At 38.8% G+C, this 20545-nt stretch overlaps 3 protein-coding genes and 3 non-coding genes across 10 annotated transcripts in view; 1 reads left to right on the top strand and 5 right to left on the bottom strand.

Annotated features, from left to right (window-relative positions):
• eya4 (EYA transcriptional coactivator and phosphatase 4) overlaps positions 1 to 9463 on the top strand; it is a 66290-nt gene extending 56827 nt beyond the window's left edge. For 4 of the 5 annotated variants that reach the window (XM_084736878.1, XM_084736876.1, XM_084736881.1 and 1 more), the window contains 7 exons: positions 346 to 435; positions 1045 to 1103; positions 1910 to 2070; positions 3433 to 3547; positions 3697 to 3818; positions 6395 to 6495; positions 8563 to 9463. In XM_084736878.1, coding sequence (XP_084593004.1) covers positions 346 to 435; positions 1045 to 1103; positions 1910 to 2070; positions 3433 to 3547; positions 3697 to 3818; positions 6395 to 6495; positions 8563 to 8643 — 729 coding nt within the window. In that variant the 3' untranslated portion in view covers positions 8644 to 9463. Of the gene's footprint in view, positions 1 to 345; positions 436 to 1044; positions 1104 to 1909; positions 2071 to 3432; positions 3548 to 3696; positions 3819 to 6207; positions 6309 to 6394; positions 6496 to 8562 lie in introns of all 5 variants that reach the window. The other variant, XM_084736877.1, reaches the window with a different exon arrangement.
• Positions 9464 to 11563: 2100 nt separating this feature from the next.
• On the bottom strand, positions 11564 to 15168 carry rps12 (ribosomal protein S12). Its single transcript, XM_084737959.1, has 6 exons — positions 15057 to 15168; positions 14887 to 14933; positions 13562 to 13678; positions 13246 to 13348; positions 12684 to 12785; positions 11564 to 11651 (listed from the first exon to the last, which is right to left on the bottom strand). Exons 2-6 carry the CDS (start codon positions 14898 to 14900, stop codon positions 11589 to 11591), a joined length of 399 nt encoding a protein of 132 aa, XP_084594085.1. The 5' UTR covers positions 14901 to 14933; positions 15057 to 15168; the 3' UTR covers positions 11564 to 11588.
• LOC146314309 (small nucleolar RNA SNORD100) lies at positions 13015 to 13097 on the bottom strand. The gene has a single exon (XR_014771998.1). It is a non-coding gene; the product is annotated as a small nucleolar RNA SNORD100 (small nucleolar RNA).
• Positions 13419 to 13501, bottom strand: LOC146314308 (small nucleolar RNA SNORD100). Its single transcript, XR_014771999.1, has one exon. It is a non-coding gene; the product is annotated as a small nucleolar RNA SNORD100 (small nucleolar RNA).
• On the bottom strand, positions 13763 to 13839 carry LOC146314307 (small nucleolar RNA SNORD101). Its single transcript, XR_014771995.1, has one exon. It is a non-coding gene; the product is annotated as a small nucleolar RNA SNORD101 (small nucleolar RNA).
• Positions 15169 to 16272: 1104 nt separating the features above from the next.
• On the bottom strand, positions 16273 to 18752 carry LOC146314305 (SH3 domain-binding glutamic acid-rich-like protein 3). Its single transcript, XM_084737640.1, has 3 exons — positions 18565 to 18752; positions 18169 to 18336; positions 16273 to 16637 (listed from the first exon to the last, which is right to left on the bottom strand). The coding sequence occupies exons 1-3, from the start codon at positions 18607 to 18609 to the stop codon at positions 16575 to 16577; spliced, it is 276 nt and encodes a 91-aa protein (XP_084593766.1). The 5' UTR covers positions 18610 to 18752; the 3' UTR covers positions 16273 to 16574.
• Between the last annotated feature and the right edge of the window lie 1793 nt (positions 18753 to 20545).

The following is a 20545-nucleotide window of genomic DNA, read 5'->3' as shown; positions in this document are numbered from 1 at the left end:
TATTAGTGATTTTTCCTGGCCTCTCAAGGCCCAACATCAGAGCCTTCACTTCAAAGCTCACTAAGCGCATGTGATTTTTCTGAGTTGTAGACAAAAGTTTATGCAGGTTCTCAGGCACACATGAAAACAATACACCTACATGAGTGACTGATCGTGTATGATCAATAATTAACATTCACTGTAGGACTGTTAATGTCTGTGTTTTTATTGTCCCCAGGACTACGGGACATCCTTAATTTTGAGCGTTGGGGGCAAGAATAAGTAATGTCTCTCAGACTGAGGCAATAATCTGTCAAAATTAAATCTTACCATGATAACGATGGCGTTACCTTTCTCTTTCATTAGGACCCTCCGATGGCGGTAACGCTGGGTCTGAGGATGGAGGAGATGATCTTCAACCTGGCTGACACACACTTATTCTTTAATGACCTAGAGGTGAGACAATATCAAACCTGTTGTCATGAATCATTCTATTTAAAATGTACTAGAAACCAAGATCACTAACTTAAAAATGGATAAAAAATAAAATGACTGAGGAAGACAAGGTGAAAGCTAAAAACAGTGTAAAAGCCTGTGCAAAATTCTGTGTGTGCAAAGTTGCAATAAAGTCCTTTGGTGGTGATGTGGTGGAGGGGAACACTGACCGACACACGCACGTTTGAAATTTTCAAATGAATGTTTAAAAGTTTGGTGTTTTTCTGGCAGATTATTCAAAATTTTCACTAAGGTCAGCAGTAGGCGCTTGAGAGTTTCTTGAAGTCAGGCTGCCATTCAGTTAAATAATGCTACTGCCCTCTAGTGGTGTAACATGAATGGAACAGGGCCTTCGTTTTACTGGTAACACCTGTGTTAACCCTTCTCTTTCATGTCAATATGGCTGCTGTGAAAAAGGTCTCATATATTTATTTGTTATTTTTGGTAAATCGATTAGTACATGTATATCTTCCTAACCAGAATATATTTCTGTGTGACTTTTTTTTAAACTCTCATTACAGTTTAAGGGACTATGCATCTTATCTTATTTGTGTGTGTTTGTGTGTACAGGAGTGTGATCAGGTACATATTGATGATGTGTCATCAGATGACAATGGCCAGGACTTAAGGTGAGATTTTAACTATTCTCATTTTTTCTTTAATTATAAGTAAAAATCTAAACATTTTTGTGTAATTGGTTGTTTTGCATTTGTTAATTAAACATAACTTACACTATTTGTTTTCTGTTATTTGGCTCTTAAAGGGACAGTTCACCCCAAAATACATATTTTTTCCTCTGTTCATTCATCTAGATTGTTTTGATGAGAGTTTCAGAGTTTTGCAGATGTCAGCTGTGGAGATGTCTGCCTTCTCTCAAATAAAATGGAACTAGATGGCACTTAGTTTGTGATGTTCAAAGCACCAAGTACATTTCAATGTCTCGTTTCTGAAATCATGACCTGGTTACTTAAAATAATCCACAGACCTCGTTTTGTGCTGTTTCACGTAGGAACTATTTTCTTTCCATATTACGGCACAGAAGGAAGCATGCATCTACTAACGAGCCACAACACATTGCTGTTGAGTTTTTCAGCTGTATTTTTTGTTGCTTTGACACCATTAGTCAAATGCCATCTAGTTATATTCAAGAGAATGCAGACATCTGTATGGGCATTATCTCCAAAACTCTGGATAAACAGCTCTACAGGCCAGAGGAAAAATATGTATCTTTGATTTTAGTGTATATTGTCCCTTTAAAGTTTTTTTTAGGACAATATATCAGTTTATCAAAATCATTAAAATGTGTATATTTTTTCCTTCTATTTTAAAGTTAGTAATTGCACATTGACAGTATTGAATAATAAAAATAACCATTTGATCTTTTTGTTCTACCAGAGCAGATTTTTCAAATAAAACATATCATTATTATTGACAGTACTTACAGTTTTGCAACTGATGGCTTCCATGCAGCTGCAACCAGCGCCAACCTGTGCCTGGCTACGGGTGTCCGCGGCGGGGTCGACTGGATGAGGAAACTGGCCTTCCGCTACCGACGAGTCAAAGAGTTGTATAGCACATACAAAAACAATGTGGGGGGTAAGCCAATCTGACGGGAGTTTGCTGGACACCAGGGTCAGCTGAGAGGGTGACAGAGAAAGAGCGTTTTTATTCAGCTGAACCAGAACTGCATGAGGCTGAAATTAGATGAATTACAGGGGCTACATGTTTTGTTAATTATTTCCTTAAACTTTTCTATGTCAATGTGTCCAAATTCAGGGTACAATAGTTAATAAAATATTATATTATTATAATAAAATAATAGTGAAAACTTAGTTTTAAGAAAACTTTTCTAAAGACATTAAAGATGCAATTTTTGAAAGACAGAAAAATGATAAAACCTGGAATTGGAGTCCACATTCTAAACACAAATATTAAATACATATGGACAATAGCAGCTCATCCTGGTACTTTGCTGCTACATCATGCTCCTGCCTTTTTGGGTGAAAACAACCACTCTAGTTTGACTGGAGGTCAATACAAATTCCAAGGTTTTTGCCAGTTTAAACTCACAAAATAAGAAAATTGTACGGCTGTTTAGCCAGTAGGAGCCCAGATCCTCTAGCCAGCCAAGTGAGCAATTATAATATGTCTTTGAAACAAAATTACATTTAAAAAAATGAAAGAAAAAGGGGTCCTTTCTGTCTGCCTACATCAAAGTGGATGAACCTGTTATAAACAACTACTTTACTGAATCTTCAGGTAATGTATTTTAGACATCTGTCACTTTGTATATCAAGACACTATTTTGTTGTTTTGCAGACTTTTCTACCAAACTCCATTCTAAAAGCAGGCGTTTTCTGGTAGATTCATATTTTTTGACGGTAAAAACTTGAGTTCCTCATTCGCTTAGACTCTTTTCTGATTCACTTTGATCTACAGGCACATTCAGCACACATCGTTTACTCAGTTACATCATAAACTAACTTGTGATGAAGTGTTTGCCACAGTCACACACACACACTGACTGGCTGCAGGACAGGGGTGTGACGTATTTTGGCTGCTCTCATCCATCAGTGTTCACAGCACAGAAGTGTAATAAAGTATACAGCCAATCTGTACTGCTGATTACATCTTTTTGATGAATTGAATAAATTTTGCAGATTTGAATCATTTTAATTTGACCGTTTTCATTACAAAATGAAAAATATATTTAGTTTCCTCCTGATATTTATTTCTGCTCAGATGGATCCTAGTCTAAAACAGGTTTTAGACTGTAGGTCATTCAAACTTCCTACTGAGGCCCCTGTAAATGTGGTTTTATCAAAATTATAACACTTCATTAAACGCCCACTTAGGAACGACTACATATGGGTCCAACCCTTGTAGACCACATTTTGTCTATACCTTTCCTACTTTTTACCTACGTGTGAGCCTTTCCTAAAGTCGGCCTTGTTTCAGGTCTGCTGGGTCCTGCTAAAAGAGACGCCTGGCTGCAGCTCAGAGCAGAGGTGGAGGCTCTGACTGACTCCTGGCTCACACACGCACTCAAGTCCCTGTCCATCATCAGCTCCAGGTGCCGCTCCTTGACATATTTATTCTCTGATCGTCCCTCTTCTCGATTAATTATCGAGGTCAAATTAGAGCGCGTGAACTAATCCATATTCATCCATCCTCTCTCACGCCTTTACATGATAAGGTCTGTTCTCTGTCTGTGTCCCACAGGAGTAACTGTGTAAACGTGTTGGTGACCACGACGCAGCTCATACCAGCGCTGGCTAAAGTTCTCTTGTATAGTCTGGGTTCTGTGTTCCCCATCGAGAACATTTACAGTGCAACAAAAATAGGTAAGACACAAACACTCACACACACATTACATTAATTCTAAACAACAATAATCTTAATATTAGAAATAATACAATGTGGAATGGAAGTGATTGTATAGTAATTGCCTATATATTTGGCTTATAGTGTTGAAAAGGCTGCATGTATTTTGTTGGTTGTCCGTTGTTTTGATGTTTCTTTATCTACTCCATATGTTCCTGATATCCTGTTATGATTTTTAACTTACTGCTTTAGTTGGGCTCAGGTTTACTGAACGGTTGGTTGGGAATGTGTGTATGTGTGTGTGTGTATGTATGTGTGTGCGTTTTAAACTTGTTTAAATGAAAAAGGGAGTTTGTCTTCTGAACACATTATACATGTTGGAACGTAGCTGCTGAAAACATTAAATTGCTAAGGGAAATAGATCACACTGGTTAAGAGTTGACCATAGACAGATACTTTGACTTTGAGCAAGAAGCTATGAAGTGGTAGGAATAATCAAGTATTTTTAGATATACCTGTGTTGGTGGAATGCAATTTTTGCAAATCAGATCCCAGGTGTTTTTTGTGTCTCTTGCCATGTGACACATTTCCTTGGATGGTTCAGGCTTTCAGACCAGTTACAGGAAGTTCTGGCAGGCTATCATCAGAACCTGAAAAGGGGGAGGGGGAGAGAAGGAAACCAAATATTTAATTAACATTTGGTCTGATGACTTGACAAAGAGTCAGTTTGAAAAAAAAAAAGTCACTTTTCAATGATTGCTGCATTCACTGGCTTCTCATATGGTCCCATTACCCCAGCTGGGAGGTCGTTCTTCTGACTTCAGTGTGTTCATGAGCTTTTGAGTTTTAATATGGAAACATGGACACTACAAAGAGTGGGGTTGGGTTGTTTGTGTTGAAGCGTCTGAGTGATTTGTTGGCTCTCAGTGAAGATTCATGTTGCTATCCAAGTATCAGAAACAGTTCAAAGCTTCACATTACAAAGCGATTTTGTCTTAGGCTTGTTGCTGCACCAGCACATTCCCTAAAATCACTAAAATATTTCTTTGCCTGACTTGTTATCAGGGTTAATGCTAATAAATAACTTTTCTACCTTATCTAAGGTAGAAAACTCTGACCTTGAGTGGACAGCAACAAGTGGTTACAACCTAATATCATATTACAAAATACATGTAAGCAAAATATTGATATGCAATACATCAATCAGTAAAAAGTTTCCAATCAATCTCAATCTCCGCATCTTGAACTAATTTCCTATTATTTCCGACACCACATGAACGCAGAATGTTTTTTGAGTGGATGAGAGAGAAAGAGGATGCAAGAGGACAGGAGAGGAATGCCACAAACCAGTACAGGGAGACACAGTTTATGTAGGTGGTGATGACATACATACGTCATGTGTAGTGCTTTAGTGCGCTCACATAACTGCTAACCGGATCAAATGAATACAGTGTGACAAAAATGCAAACCTTGGTTTGGACTTTCATGGGCGAAAAGACTCTTATTCTCCAGTTCACACTGAATCTGAACATTATATCTGTCCTCACCTTACATGATACTGATCTTTCCTTGAGCAACTCTGACACTCGTGGGATCCTCCAGGCCGGACGCCCACACACTGAATGGACTCTATTAGCCTGAACCTCAGATGGCTACGCCAACGCACCACAACTGTGGCCAACACTAAATCGTATTCAACCGTACATCAATCTATGCAAAGGAAAACAAAACAACTCAGATTTTGCGGGAGGGTGGAGAGCCAAAACATTCAGGAAAGAAAAGTCAAAGCCAAGTGTGTGTGTGTGTGTGTGCGTATCTGTGAGCTTATGTTACACCCAGTTCAACCCCACGTTGCCTTGATTCAAATGGACGTAGCAATGTGGTAACCATGACAACCGTCTGCGGTTTTAAGACACAAGCGGACTTCATAAGTGTTTCGGGTCAGACGCCACATCCCATAGACTTCTGGACTCATTACTCTGCATGTGGAGTTACTCTGCCTGCAATTAGCTTTGTGTATGCTGTACAGGAAAAAGGGTAAAAGGTCAAAATGGGGGTGTGACTTCCGACATCACTCTCGAGCATGTCTGTTCTTTGGGTTGTCATGGCAACCAGATTGATTATGTTTATTTGAATTAAAGTACTTCTCAGGATGCACCAGGTGGGTGTCAGGATTAATAAGAGTGAGTGATCTGTAATGGGATAATGTGTGTGTGTGTGTGTGTGTGTGTGTGTGTGTGTGTGTGTGTGTGTGTGTGTGTATATATGTGTGTGTGTGTGTGTGTGTGTGTGTGTGTGTGTGTGTGTGTGTGTGTGTGTGTGTGTCCTATCCCTTACTTCACCCTTCATGTGTTTTCTTTTCATCTAAACAAATGAAAAACCTGTGAAAGCCCGTTTGTTTGTCTCCAGGCAAAGAGAGCTGTTTTGAGCGTATAGTCTCCCGCTTTGGCACTAACATTACATATGTTGTGATTGGCGATGGGAAGGATGAAGAGCATGCAGCCAGCCAGGTAAACACGACGACCTCTGAACTCTGACCCCTCTGACCTTGTGACCCTCCTTCCTTCCTCCCCCTTGTTCATTTGTTTTTTTGCAGGAAAAGAGAGTTGCTTTGAACGCATAATGCAAAGGTTTGGCAGGAAAGTAGTGTATGTTGTAATTGGGGACGGTGTGGAAGAGGAGCAGGCGGCCAAAAAGGTAAATGGACCCGCAACCTCACCGCGACCCCGCCTACTCCTCGCAGTGTGAGCTCTGGTTGGACAAAGCCTGCCTTTCTTTGCTGTAGAGGTTTTGTGTTGGTCATTTTTCTGTTCTACTTGCTGTTGCCTTTGTTTTCTCCTTTTTTTAATGGAGGGACGGGAGACTTTTGATTGCAACTGTCAGAATGAAACACTGAGTTTGAGGCTTGGCTAATGTTGTACATTTTGCACCTACTTTTGAAAGTAATAATCTGTACATGCCAAATTTGTCAGGCACCTGCAGCTGAATTATTACAATTAAACTTATTGCTTTTGATCATGTATTTCTAAACTCAATGTGATTTGCATCACATTTGACAATGAAAGTGAATGGCTGCCCAAATGTACACAGTGATTAAGCTTTAAACAATTTCTTTTATTTAGAGCAGTGGTGCTGGGGTTTATACAATGGTGTGTGGAGTCTTGTTTTACACTGATGCTATAGTTTATGTGACAAAGTAAAAAAGTAGAGTTATATCACAACAAACAAGATGACAAGCAGTGATATAATCGAATGCATAGCGAGAAGACATATTTTCTTACATGTGAATATGCTGTGAATCCCATCTCTTCTCCAGCTTTGGGTTTCATTTTTAATGCTGGGTGCTGGGATTGTTAAAGGAATACTTTGACATTATGGGAATTATGCATATTCACTTTCTTGCTGAGAGTTAGATGTGAGGATTGCTACCACTCTCTTATGTGTCCCTTCAACATATGGCCACAGCAGCCTGTTAGCTTAGCTTAGCATAAAGACTGGAAGCAGATGGAAAGAATTAGCCAGCCACTGTCTTTAAAGCTCACTAATAAACACATTTTAGGCCAATCTTGTTTAATTCAAACCAAATCATAAGTGTAAAATCAACTGGATAGTTTATGGGGTGAAAACAGTTCCACAGTTCATTAGCTTAGCTGAGCATAAAGTCTTGTCATCCCTTGTAAAGCCACAAATGATAATTTTATGCATTTGTAAGGATTAAACAAACAAGATGTTATTCTGTGAGCTTTTGAGGTGTCTTTTTTTTACCTTTGGACAGAGCCAGGCTACATGTTTTCTCATTTCCAGTCTTTATGAAAAGCTAAGCTAATAGCCGATAGCTGTAGCCTTACTAAACGGGTAGATATGAGTGTGATATTAATCTTCTCAACTATATTAAAGAGACAGTTCACCCAAATCAAAAATACATGTTACAGGCTTGTAGTGCTGTTTATGCATATAAATAGTTGTGGTGTAAGCTACTGGGTTTTTGAGATATTGGCCAAAGAGATGTCTGCCTTCTCTTGAATATAATAGTTATAATAATATAACTAGATGGAACTTGGCCTGTGTAGCCAAAAGCACAAAAACAAACAATATTTGAAAAACTCAACAGCAATGTTTCTTTCCAGAAACTATGGCCAGTTGAGGCAAGATAATCCATAGCCCCTGTTGTGAGCAGTTTCATGTATGACTACAGCCTGAGTGCTAAAGTTAAAAGCAGATGTTAATTCATGAGCAGATGCATGCTTCCTTCTGTGTGGTGATATGTTTGGTGGGTATAGTTAGGTAGAAAAAAAAAGTTCCTTTGTGAAAATGCACACAGCAAGATCTATGGGTTGTTTGAGTAATCAGGTTATGGCATTGCTGATGAGTTTTTCCTTTTCTTCTGACACTTTTGAGCCACACAAGCCAAGTGCCATCCAGTTCCACTCAACAGAATGAAGACATCTATATGGCTGATATCGCCAAAACTCAGCAAGTCACACCAAAACAATCTAAATGTATAAACAGAACTACAAATGAGAGGAAAAAAAATGTATTTTTCAGGGGTGGTGAACTGTCCCTTTAATTCTCAGCATGGACATGGATGAGCACATTTCCCAAAATGTGAGGCTCTTCCTTTAAGTCTTAGGAGTGCATGGATTTTGTTTGCAGTGCTTTTTCAAAGCAAGCAGCTACAAGCTACTGTAGTGTAGCTTGCATGATTTTAGGTGGTGGTATGCGGCTATTGCAGGTTTTAACGATGTGTGTGTGTTCACTCCGCAGCACAACATGCCTTTCTGGAGGATATCCAGTCACTCTGACCTGCTGGCACTACACCAAGCACTGGAGTTTGAGTACCTGTAACTATTATAAGCAATATGGACTCATGCAATGTTACCATGGACATGGTCAGCCAGGCAGCCCCCTTCTTTTGTATAACTATTTAAGAACAAACAATACACTGCAACTGTTTTTGTGATTTTATTTTTTGTCTTGTTTTTTGAACGTCTGGATTTACAAACTCTGAACGGTCTTAAGAAGCAAACGGAGAGGTGAAAGGCAGTAAAAGAACAGTGTGGTTTAAGAGATGACTCAACAACCCAGCTCAGCCTCCCCAGTGCCCCTGAAGCTGGGAACGGACCGCTGTGAAAACCCTGTCTACTGACCTTGCAGCTGTAGCAGACTGAAAGCCTTTAAAGGCTGAAGACCTCCCTTGGCTTGGGAGGACGTTTCTTTGGGCAACTCCTTCATGGTCGTTTTGTTCTGGAGCACCCGGGCTAGCATCAGGCCTGTTGTGGGTCACGTGGGACAAACAATCTTCAAACAATGAGGGCTTCTCTGTACAGGCAGCATTATGTGTGCGGGGATAACGGCTGCTTTTTTTAAGTGTTTTCTTCCTGTTGGTATAATCACAACACAACAATGCAGTCTGTGGCAGAAACTTGTGTAAATTATTTACAATAAACTTAAAAAAAAGGGCAGTGGTGGATGTTTTTGTCAAGGAGAGGAAGTTGTGGGGTCTTTTGTTTTTTTTTCCCTCTGGATTTTTGTAATTTTGGGGGGGTGGGTGGGGGAATTGAGGATGTGCATCATGATGTGTTGTGCCTTAATGTGTTTGAATGTCTTTTCTTTATTCAGAAATGTCTATGTATGTAGATATAAAGGAGAAAACCTATCCAAACGACCTATGCATCTTGTCTTCCCTAATGCTGCTGAGTTTATACTGAGGATTATTTACAGCTATATAGTCTGCAAATTAGAAAGGCACTGGAATCCCAAAAAAGCCTTTCAATTGTATATTTAGGGTCATGTGTACGTAGTAATAAGCGGTGCTATAAACCTTGCTCATAAAAGTAATTTGTTACATTGCCTACTGAGAAAAGTAACTTAAGAGTACTTCTGCATTAGCAAAAACTACAGCAAGCAGATGCACATTACACAGCTGCTTCTATGAAAACAAAACAGGTTCATATAGACTATAGTGCGTCACGTTTCATCATGTAACAAATGAACCAGTAAGCTTCTCAAAGCACACGCCTACATACAAAGGATAAAAGCGCACAGGCATATCGAAACACATACTCACCCAACATACGTTCTCCGTTGCTTGCAAGGGTAAATCTAAAGGGGTGGCAGTTGCCACACCTCTAAGATGCCTTGCTACCCCAGGTTTGGACAATTCTAGTTCTATATATTATAAAAACTTGTGGCTGGACCAAAATTTATAAAGACTGAAACTAAATCCGCTCTTGGGAATTTACTCTTTGATAACATAAGTTTTTCAAAACGAGTTGGAGAGCCGGTTCCTCCAAGTCCTTCATAGCTAAAAAGCTTGCCTATAGGCACATTAAATGATGTTGGGAGTACTGAGAAAGAGTCAATTAAAGGGAATTTGTTCAATATATCCTTCTCATAACCTTTAAACCCTCAATGAGATCAGTGTCTGCCGGGACCATAAATGTGGAAAAACTGTAATGCAACTGATTAATTGAAACTATTACACATTGCATTGTATGTATATGAAATATACATACACTAATAGTAAGCATCTAATAAGTATTTAAAATTTATTTTTATCCAAATTCAAAATATAATTTATGTTATGCACATGTTACTGATACTGGCTGTCAACCAGTTTTAAGACTATCCGAAATCCAAGCACTTTTCAAACAATGAAAATATTTAAATTTCCAGATTTCCAGCACCTGTACGAACCTTGTGAAAATATTCCAAATACAGCACACTTTGAATTGGTAATGTTGCTCAGATATTTACTATGAAAATTCTACATTTGTTTCTTAAAACCACTATAAAAAAAAATAAACTGCACATTTGTCCCACTCAGAACAGGAGCAAAAAAACCCCAAACCCTGCCCTCTTTCATTTCACCACATTAAATCAGATGTTGTGCTATAAACCAAAATTATATTTCATCATAGATTTCCACAGAAATACAAGTTTCATGTTTCAAAATGTGTCACCAAGTAGACTTGGCTTCCTATGAACCGGCTGAGTCAGTAACACAAATAGAAAAATAACTTAATTGGAAATTTCTTTGCAGCTTCACAGTCGCTGCACCAGAGAGCAGACTGACAGATCACACTTAACGTAACCACACACCCAGAGTGGCAAGTGCAATGTGCAAAAGCAATTAGGCTGACTTATTTTCTTCATCTTAAAAGCAAACAAGTCAGAGTGGTTTATTAAAAGTGCTATTACAAATTCAATCAGTGTCAAGCACTTCATCCAAGGGCCAAGAACTTTTCCAAACCCTGAAAGATTAAAATTCAAGTTCTAAGAATTTCTAGCACCTGTGAGAAGTCTATGAGAATATTTTAAATGTAGCACACATTGAAACAGATTTTTTTGTGGTCCTTTAGGGGTGGCTTAAAATACATGTAGCTGCTGACACTGGCCACATCAACACATGCTTCTGTGTAGGTACTACTGAAGGAGACGTCCATCAAAATGTGATCTGCCATAACTACAGTCTTGAGAATTTAGAAAAATTAGCTGTGTGAACCAGGTTTTCCAACAGTAATAAACCTTCATCACTCAGACTTTTGTGGATACATAATGGGAAACTCAACTTCGGTTATCATGCATTTTACCATTTCAAGCCAAATTTCCAGAGGTTTCAAATTTCACAAACAATGAAATTTAGATTCATATGAGAATACACCATAATTTTTTAGTCCCCACCAATTAGTTTGATCTTTATGGATTCACTGGTGCTAAATTAAGTACTCAAAAGTGAGTAAAGGAAAACACTTGAGACAACAGCTTCATTTCCACATTTTATTCACACCTCATTTCTTGCCTTTGAAGTATTCCTCAATGACATCCTTGGCTTGAGACTCCTTGCCATAATCCTGTAGACAGAAAAGCAGTTTGAGATGAGCTGGGCAGCGATGCGACTACAGCTCAAAATTACAACCCTGCAGCCTGACCACTTCAACACATCTGTCAGTGTACAACAGCCGAAAAGCACTAAAACGCAGACAAGTCTGACATAATTTACAGTAATTAAAAAGGGTCCTGTGGAATTTCTAGTAAACAAGTGTTAAAATTCAGTGTTTGTCAACAAAACTTAGTATGTGGATCCTTGGTCTGGACAAAACACTAAAGCCTTTTAAGCTTTTCCCTGTATTTGTTGGCACAGGTCAATGTGTCTCTTCAGTTAATATGGGCTTTACCAGATTGTTTTAATACTCCATCAGCCTCAACAACATAATCTGTCAGGCTTTGCTCTAAATGACACCAAGCTAAGTAACACTTATGACTAATTGGCTGTATAGACACCAATTCATCTTTTTAAACTCTTTCCGTTAGATTTCTCAGTATTTTGATTAAAACTGACACTGTCTGCCAGTATGTAGTGACTACAAATGTATACCGCTTTCATAAAGTGAGATATCAAAACCTAAAATAACACAATTTTAATACCCTTCCCATTAACATAAACTTGAAATATTGTAGCTGTCTTGTACATCTAGGAGATTTTCCCAAAATTCAACCAGACCCATTAATGTTTAGGAAGCTAAAACAGTTATGTTGACAAAGACTGGCCATACAGTACAGTTAAGGACATTCCAGTTATATACCAATATGTTGCTACATGTAGCCATTCTTAGGGACCCCAGACACCACAGATCGATGAAGGGGCTCGTACCCTGGCTGTCATTTAGCCAATTGATATCAACAACAGCTGCTTGGCACGAGGCACAGCACCTGCACTTGATTGGCAGATCTCATTATTACAAGTCTGTTCTGACTGACCAAGAGTATTTAGCGCCTCTGTCCTGCCATTACTTAAGGGAATTAAGTCAATTTCTTTAGCTTGTGGCTTGAATGTAGACTACATTTTCAGGCACACATGTAACCCTGCATCAAGCATCACTTACCTTGACCACGACACAGCTGCAGCCCACTACCTTGCGGGGTTTGCCCTCACGGTCGATCTTGCACAGACCGACCCACTCGCCGAGCTTCTTATTGTCATCAACCTGAAAAAGAAACAGCATCTTAATTTCTGTCATACCTACATTTCACTTTTCACTGGATGCAGTGTGAATGTTGGCAACTTTTGAAAATAAAATGTTTATAGAACATTCTTAAGTATGTAAACATGGAAAATTACTTATTAACTTATCACTAATGTGCATCGATGGCCCTCAGTTTTTTAAACTAGACGTGTTATGAGATGAAACACTGACAAGGGGGTGTACTCACAGCTGTATCTCAGACAGAAATTGGGTAACAGTGGCAATCTCCTCATCATATTCAGTAGAGGGAGCCAAATTATCATCAGTGATACAGCAGTGCGTAACATAATACCCTTACCTCATTTATCAGTACAAAACATATCTGAAACAATATATTCCATATACATTTGGCAATAAGATATTCCCCATGTGTCTGCCAGACCAGATGCTAAAATCAGGCCATAGTGATTCGGTTCATTACCTTGATCAAGTTGATCTGATGCTCAGCACAGAGGGCCTCCACCAGCTTGACATACATGGGCTCGTCGCAGTTGGCTGCAAGGGCGCAGAGGTGGGCCTGACGCCTGCAAGAGAACACCGAATTAACTCAAAGCAAGGGGGAATACAGCATTTACACATTTCCAAGTTTGACAGCATATCTCAGACAGAAATTGGGTAACAGTGGCAATCTCCTCATCGTATTCAGTAGAGGGAGCCAAGATATCATCAGTGATACACCATCAAAGGAAAAGTAAGTTGAGGTAAAAAAAAAACAAAAAAAAAAAAAAACAACTTACTTGTCAAGGGCCTTGGCAGCCTCACGAATACCACGGGCAAGGCCATCGTGGATGAGTGCGGTCTTGAGCACTTCAGGGAGAGCGGTGTTGACATCCATGACACCTCCAGCGGCAGCGCTGTCAAAAACAAAGGGAGGAAAGAAAGGGTTAAATTTGACCAAGACAGTGGTGACAAATTAGTGGATTCCAGTAGAGCTTCCAGCATGTCAGAATGGGGGTCTCACTCATTGTTGAGTGAAGGGGTATCCGACAAAAGATTGTAAAGTCATCATTCAAGCACCAGAGAGCTCTTACATAAAATGCCAGAAAAGAGAAAAATATCCATCCCAGTTTTTCAAAGTCCAAGATGATGTGTTTAAGCATCTTGTTTTATTAGTTTAAAACCCAAAGCCATTCTGTTATTAAATAAATACATCTCCATATCTGAGGATCAAAACTCCATTTTCCATTTAAAAAAACACTCCAATTAGGCAATTTTCAGAACTCTTTTTCACCACTTCAGCAACTAACAATCAACTAACTCATTATTGTTAAGCCCTGTTTATCATCCTATTTAACCTGGCCAGGCCAATATTCAACTTGTTTATCTAAAAAGCAATTCAGTCAAGTAGCAATTATGAAAACAATGCAATTGCAATTTCAAGCACTTTATCCAAAATCCAAGCACTTTCAAACCTTAAAAAAAATCTAAAATTTAAGTGTTTGAAGGATTTCTAGCACCTGTATAAACTCTGGAAAATGCTCATTAGTACTGGTCAAAATATCAGCATCATCATGCATCCCTAGTTTTAAGCATCGCTTTTCTACACCTGGTGCAAGAATTGTTCCACTAATATATTTTGCTTTTCATTTCAAAACATTTGAGCTACTAAATTGCAATGCTTTTAACTCTTTCAGCTACTGTGCTTTCAGGTTAAGGTTACTGCTCAAAGTGGGAACCGTTCAAGAATATGACATACCATTATAATGTTATTACAGACATTGAGTTCACATTCATGACGTTTCTGAGTAGATTTAGCAGAGTGAGACCAAGCTCACGAACGCTCAACTTCCATACAAATGTTAACCATCCCCACACAGGCAGATATCAAATATCCCTAACTCAGTAAGCCTGAAACTCGGCTAAGCTAGCCAGTTAGCTAATCTAAAATAGCAGGCTACCCGAATACAGCGCCAATCATTGGAGATAATCGATACCCAGAATAACGTAATTACACCAGAACCACCACTTATCACAAAGAGTCATGTGTTTATATCGCCGTTTTCATTGTTAGATCTCGCGGCTAACACTGAGGGATAACGGCAAATAAAAGCGTCATGCTCACCCTTCCTCGGCCATAGTTGATTAATGATGGATGTTGGACTTAAAGTTCTGAAATAAAGAGCAGATATTAAAGGAGCGTTATTATCCTTCGTAAACAGCTCGTTGTGATGAATTTATAAATCAAGATGTTAGATTAATCTTGTAGATTGTGCCGGTAGCAAAGAAACGTACCAAAACCTCCACTCGGGCATCAGGAAAAGAGGACGTCATAAGCCCGCGACATGGTTTTAATACCACCATCAGGCCCCATCTGCTCTCACAGTGGTGTCCAACGTGCTGCCTGTTGAAATTCCAGTTGTTTCTCATGACTTGCTGATAACTACAATACTTGCCACCTTTACCCTTTTTTCGCATGGAGGCAGTATTTCGCCTTTTCTATTCACATCATCAAAGGCAGACACAGCCTGAACAATATTTGTACATGGAAAACCATAACATTAAAGAAAAGCACAATGTAAGGCTGAGCAAATACAACCAAGATGACGAACCAACAAGCACAAATAAAAAAATCATAGAAAATAAGAAAGCTAACAAATAAAATAAGATGTAAATTTAATCTTCTGTCTGGGGCCAAATTAAACTAACAAATATTTATGCGGCTTTCCTAAATCTAATTAACTTTCAGTGAACCTAAATGAAGAGACAGCTCTGTTGTAACACAGGGTGATTTTAAAAATTTACATTTGTCTAGAAAATATTTGGCACATACAATCAAGTTATTGTAAAAATAAATCAAATTCCGTGTCTTCTGTATGAGATCAACCATAATATGGCAAACCTAAAGTGTTCAATATGAGGAGACATATGGTAGGTTGAGAATAAATCAGAGTCTATTGTCTCTTCAACAAACTAGAATATTTACAGTAGGCCTGTGTTAAGTGTTTTCTTAATAGCCCCCAGCAGGTAGCAGGGTAACAGGTTTATGTAGGCCTATCTTATTGTCTCTGCATAGTTCTGCAATGTTACTGTCATTATTGTGGCTGATATTTTTGCTCTATAGTGTTCCCACAGTTCCTACAATTACTTTGTGGTTATTTTAGTCAGCATTAGGGGCAAATGTGTTTAAACTGTAAGTGTAGTTGTGTGTAGGTTTGATGACTTACAGATGTAAGTGTAAATATGATCTGTGCTGATGCTCCAGTCTAATAAGTTAATGAAGCTCCCTGTTGAAGTGGACATTAACTCACCGAGGTCTGCTAGAAAAACCCTAGCTGGACACAATATTCATCATATTGTAGACATTATGTTTATATACAGCAAGCTTATACAGTAGTTTAACTGTTTCTTAACCACAGTAGTGAATCTGCAGGTAGATATGAGGCATGTACACGACTTTCACAAAAATAAGAAATTACAAAACTCATATCAATGAGTGCAACAGGCACAGTTCAAACAATTTCAACATTTTTTATTTTAATTGTACAAAGTATTCAGATGTGCAACTCCAAAAACTCTCAAGGGAGACTAGAAATCCACTTTCATTTCACTGTAAACCAAATTTTCATTTCTTTAAGCTTTTAGCATTATTTATCAAACATGAATAAAACATCTATCACAATGAAAGGAAACAGAAATATTAATATATTCTTTTCTATATTTATTGTTGTTCATTTGCATTAACTAGACGTGCAGACACTGCAGTGAACACGCTGTTGTGGTGAGGTGTTCCACAGCTGGTCTCCATTCCTTTTAGAGTTTGAGAAACTTCTCTAACTCTTCGTTCTCGACTGCATTTTCAAATGCAGTGAAGTCCTGAAAAAAAAAAGAAAAGATGTTTGGAGTCAGGGGTCGGGGATGGAGGAGATACTGATCATGTGATTGGTTGTCTGCAAGTGTGTGTGTGTGTGTGTGTGTGTGTGTGTGTGTGTGTGTGTGTGTGTGTGTGTGTGTGTGTGTGTGTGCGTGTGTGTGTAACACACAGGGCTCAAACATGTCCACAGCTAATCTTGCATTTCACTGGACCTATCAGCTTGAATTTTCTGTGCACATTTATGACCGTATACTTAAAGCTGTGGAAGGCAGCATTTCTTTGGCATCAGTGAGCTAAAAATCCATAATAAACTTTCAGCATATTGTAAATCAAGTGGCCTGAGAGAGAACTAGACTGCTCCTCCTCTTGGCTCTGTTTTCAGGCTTTAGGAAATCTGGCCAGTGACAGTAGAGTTAAACCAATCACAGGTCATCTCCTATTGACTTCTAGGCGTTCCTATTGAATGTTCTACTAGTGCTGTCGTGTTGTCAGTCTTTATATATGTCAGTGATTTGAACATAAAATGTCACCCCACTGGTGGAACTAAAGGTCACAGGATCATACATTTTAATTCAAAAATTTTAAGTTAATCCATCCAATAGATGTTGATATATTTCAGCTTGGATCAACGTGGTTAACTTGCGAGGCAGCTGGATCCACAAGATCACGCAAGAATCCATCATGCCAGGTTCCAAGCTATCCGTTTGTGCACACACCAGAGGTGTTGTGAGCCGATCAGTGTCCGCAGAGGGACTACTGGCAACTACAGGCATCATTTTAGGCACACCGACAGTAAGAAGCGTTCATGGAAATGACTTTTTCTCACCCTTTTCCAAACAGGGTCGGATGGTTCTGTGTGACAAACCAGCTGGCATGTCAGGCTACCAATGTAGAGGACAAACACCCCAATTGTCTGCCATAGTCATCCCTGCTGCTAGCATTACTGAACATTATAATGTTTGAGGGCATAAAATATAACTCTTTAAAAATATAACCTTTACAACCTGTCAGGCTCAAGGGGACACTCCTTAAGCTAGAGCAACTTTTCTGTCACAGAAAACTCTAAATGGAATGGTTAAATAACTGTCAAAACCCCCCAGGAGCAATCTGATGTGTGTGTGTGTGTGTGTGTGTGTGTGTGTGTGTGTGTGTGTGTGTGTGTGTGTGTGTGTGTGTGTGCAGGGGGAGTCAACAGGGTGTGTACCAGCATTCCTGTGTGTGCTAAAAACTCAAAGTAGTATAGCTGTTCACACTTATGCATGCATTTCTGGTGTGTGTGTGTGTGTGTGTGTGTGTGTGTGTGTGTGTGTGTGTGCAAACCTGTGTGTGTTTTAATATACTGTAAATATTTATTTAATGCCTGCGTCTACGCCCTGGACAACCACAGTCTTTTTTTCCCTGTTAGAAATGCAGCAAGAGAGTAAATGATTTACATTCAGTCATGACTCCATTAGTTGTGAGAAGGTGTTACATGGTCAGTACACTATTTTATTTATTTAATTTTTTTTTGGCAAGTTACTGTGTGAGACTTACCCCACAGTAGGTGTCCCCACTGCATATTTGAGGGGGCAGTGCAGTCGGATTCCCTGCCCTCTCCCTCATTAAAGCCTTGCTTGCGTCACTCACAGAAATATCCACAAGATCGAAGGGAATCTTCTTGCTTTCCAGGACAAAGGTGATTCTTTGCTGTTGTTTCTTCAGCTGGAGACGACAGTATTTCATCAGTCAAATACTGTGACATATACGGTCACACCAACCTTCACTTCAATGAGCAGCTACAGTTTATCTCCATATATAAAATGTAAACACTGTACGCACATCACTATATGCACTACATTCAACATGCCTTATTTCAAACATTAGCAACATATCAGTATGTTAACAATATGGTTACACAAGTAAAGAATGAAGTAAGTCAGCATACTGTACCTCTAGGTTACTGCTCACGCTGGAGTAAAACACTGTGATTTTCATGTCTGCTAAAATAATTTTATCTAGACACACCTACAACGGTTTAGAAAGAGGCAGACTGCGAGCAGTGAAGAGAGAAGTCTAGAGACGCAGATTGTTCCAGTATCCTACATGCAGGTATGTGGTGCTGGTTTGCAACAGCAGACAAGGTGAGCAGGTTTGGACATGGCTTACCTGCCTGCACGGCCACGCCCACTTCCACTGCTTGCGATTCCAGTTGCAGCCTGCCTGCATCAATTGTGAAAGCACTGAAACATGCAACGCATACACACACACACACACACACACACACACACACACACACACACACACACACACACACACACACACACATACACACACACAGAGACACGCTACCACAAGCAGTGCTGAGATGTAACCAAAAACATTTACTCTAGCAGTGGACTTGAGTACAATTTTGATGTACTTGTACTTTATTTTATACAACTTTATGCCTCCACTCCACTACATTCCACAAGTAAATATTGTATTTTGTACCCTGTTACATTTGTCTGACAGTTTAAGAGACTAGTTACCTTTCAGGTTAGAAATTTCCTCCTACTTCTTAAGATAAATAAACGCTCTTGGATTGGTTGGAAGATGTGTTGTCACAAAGATGAAAACAGGGCCGTGTTGTTAAGTTCATGAAAAGACAGCAACACTATAAATCATCAATATGCAATATGACATCATACTATAGATTAAATGACTCAATAGCATAGTAGCATAGTTAAAATTAGTTCAACCTTAGACATCTGCAGCAGTAAAACCAATACATACATTAATGCAGCAGTAATATTAATCCAAAAACATAATATATAATAGTAAAACACTGACCAGGACCATTTTACTGCAAAATTACTTTTACACTTTGAGTAAATTTTGGTAATATGTCTGTATAGTATATTTTTGTACGATCTTGTATTTTCACAGTGTAGTTAAGTAAACCACTAGTGATGGAAAGCAACTAAGTACATTAGTCGAGCATCATACACGAGAGATACTTGTACTTGACTTGGGTATTCTCAGTTTATGCCCCTTTATACTTCCATTCCACCACATTACAGAGGGAAATATGGGGTACCTTTTGCTCCACTATGAAGGTTTTTCATGGAAAACATTTTGACAGGGTAAACACGTGAGTAAATTTATCAGAGAAGCCATCGCTGAAGAAACTGGATGTTGATGCTAGATGGTGAAAAACTCACACTAATCTGCATTGCTGGCTTTAAAAACACTAATAATGTATGATGGATATGTTTGTTGAAAAGCTAATGCTAAACTTAACTGCTAGCTGGCTTTATCTTGTGTGAAGAAGCAGCTAAAGGAATATGAAGTGTATGAAACTGGAAAAGTGGGAAAAGGTCCAATGATGAATCACATAAAGCTCGTAGATGTTTGAATGATGAGGGACATTATACGGTTTGAATGGAGTTTTTGGCTTAAAGTTGAATGAGTAGACATAAGCTGGAAAGAGTATGAATGGTTGGAAAAATTGGGACAAATGATGCAAACCATAGTTTAAGCTAGGAGATGATTTATATTGCTTCACAAATGGCTGGGAGCTAAACTGCATTGCTGGCTTTACTTTGAATGAAGAAGCAGCTGAAGGAGTATGGAGAGTTGAAATAGTGGGAAATGGTCTAATTAATATTAATGAGATTTAAAAGTTGAATAAAACTTATCATTATGAATGGTATTGAACCTTATAAGGCTTGAATGGAGTTTCTAGCTGAAAGTGTAAATGATCAGACACTTGTAAAAGGAATGGATGAATTAAATTCAGCTGCTTCATCAATGAAGATTATTTTTATGTGTATATTATTATTGATGATGATTATTTAGACGTTTAGAATTCATTGCTGTATTTGATGGTCTGTATTGTATCTTGGCTGCTATTTGGTCAAAGCACATTGCTCCCTAATCAGATGTGTAAACT

The sequence above is a fragment of the Lutjanus erythropterus genome, chromosome 15 (assembly GCF_056507025.1).
Source record: "Lutjanus erythropterus isolate fLutEry1 chromosome 15, fLutEry1.hap2, whole genome shotgun sequence".
NCBI classification, from domain to species: Eukaryota; Metazoa; Chordata; class Actinopteri; order Lutjaniformes; family Lutjanidae; genus Lutjanus; species Lutjanus erythropterus.
Note: the sequence above shows the minus strand (reverse complement) of the source record. Positions and strands in the feature narration are given on the sequence as shown.

Bases quoted from the DNA above. Each gene is read 5' to 3' on its own strand.
- rps12 (XM_084737959.1), bottom strand. The intron at 13,349-13,561 runs GTAAGTTGTTTT...GTTCTCTTGCAG, and splicing joins GCTGCCAAGGCCCTTGACAA to GCGTCAGGCCCACCTCTGCG. The intron at 12,786-13,245 runs GTAATGAACCGA...TTTCTTTTTCAG, and splicing joins ATCAGATCAACTTGATCAAG to GTTGATGACAATAAGAAGCT.
- LOC146314305 (XM_084737640.1), bottom strand. From the start codon at position 18,609: ATGAAAATCACAGTGTTTTACTCCAGCGTGAGCAGTAACCTAGAG. The intron at 18,337-18,564 runs GTACAGTATGCT...TGTCGTCTCCAG, and splicing joins GCGTGAGCAGTAACCTAGAG to CTGAAGAAACAACAGCAAAG. The intron at 16,638-18,168 runs GTAAGTCTCACA...TTTTTTTTTCAG, and splicing joins GTGGGGACACCTACTGTGGG to GACTTCACTGCATTTGAAAA.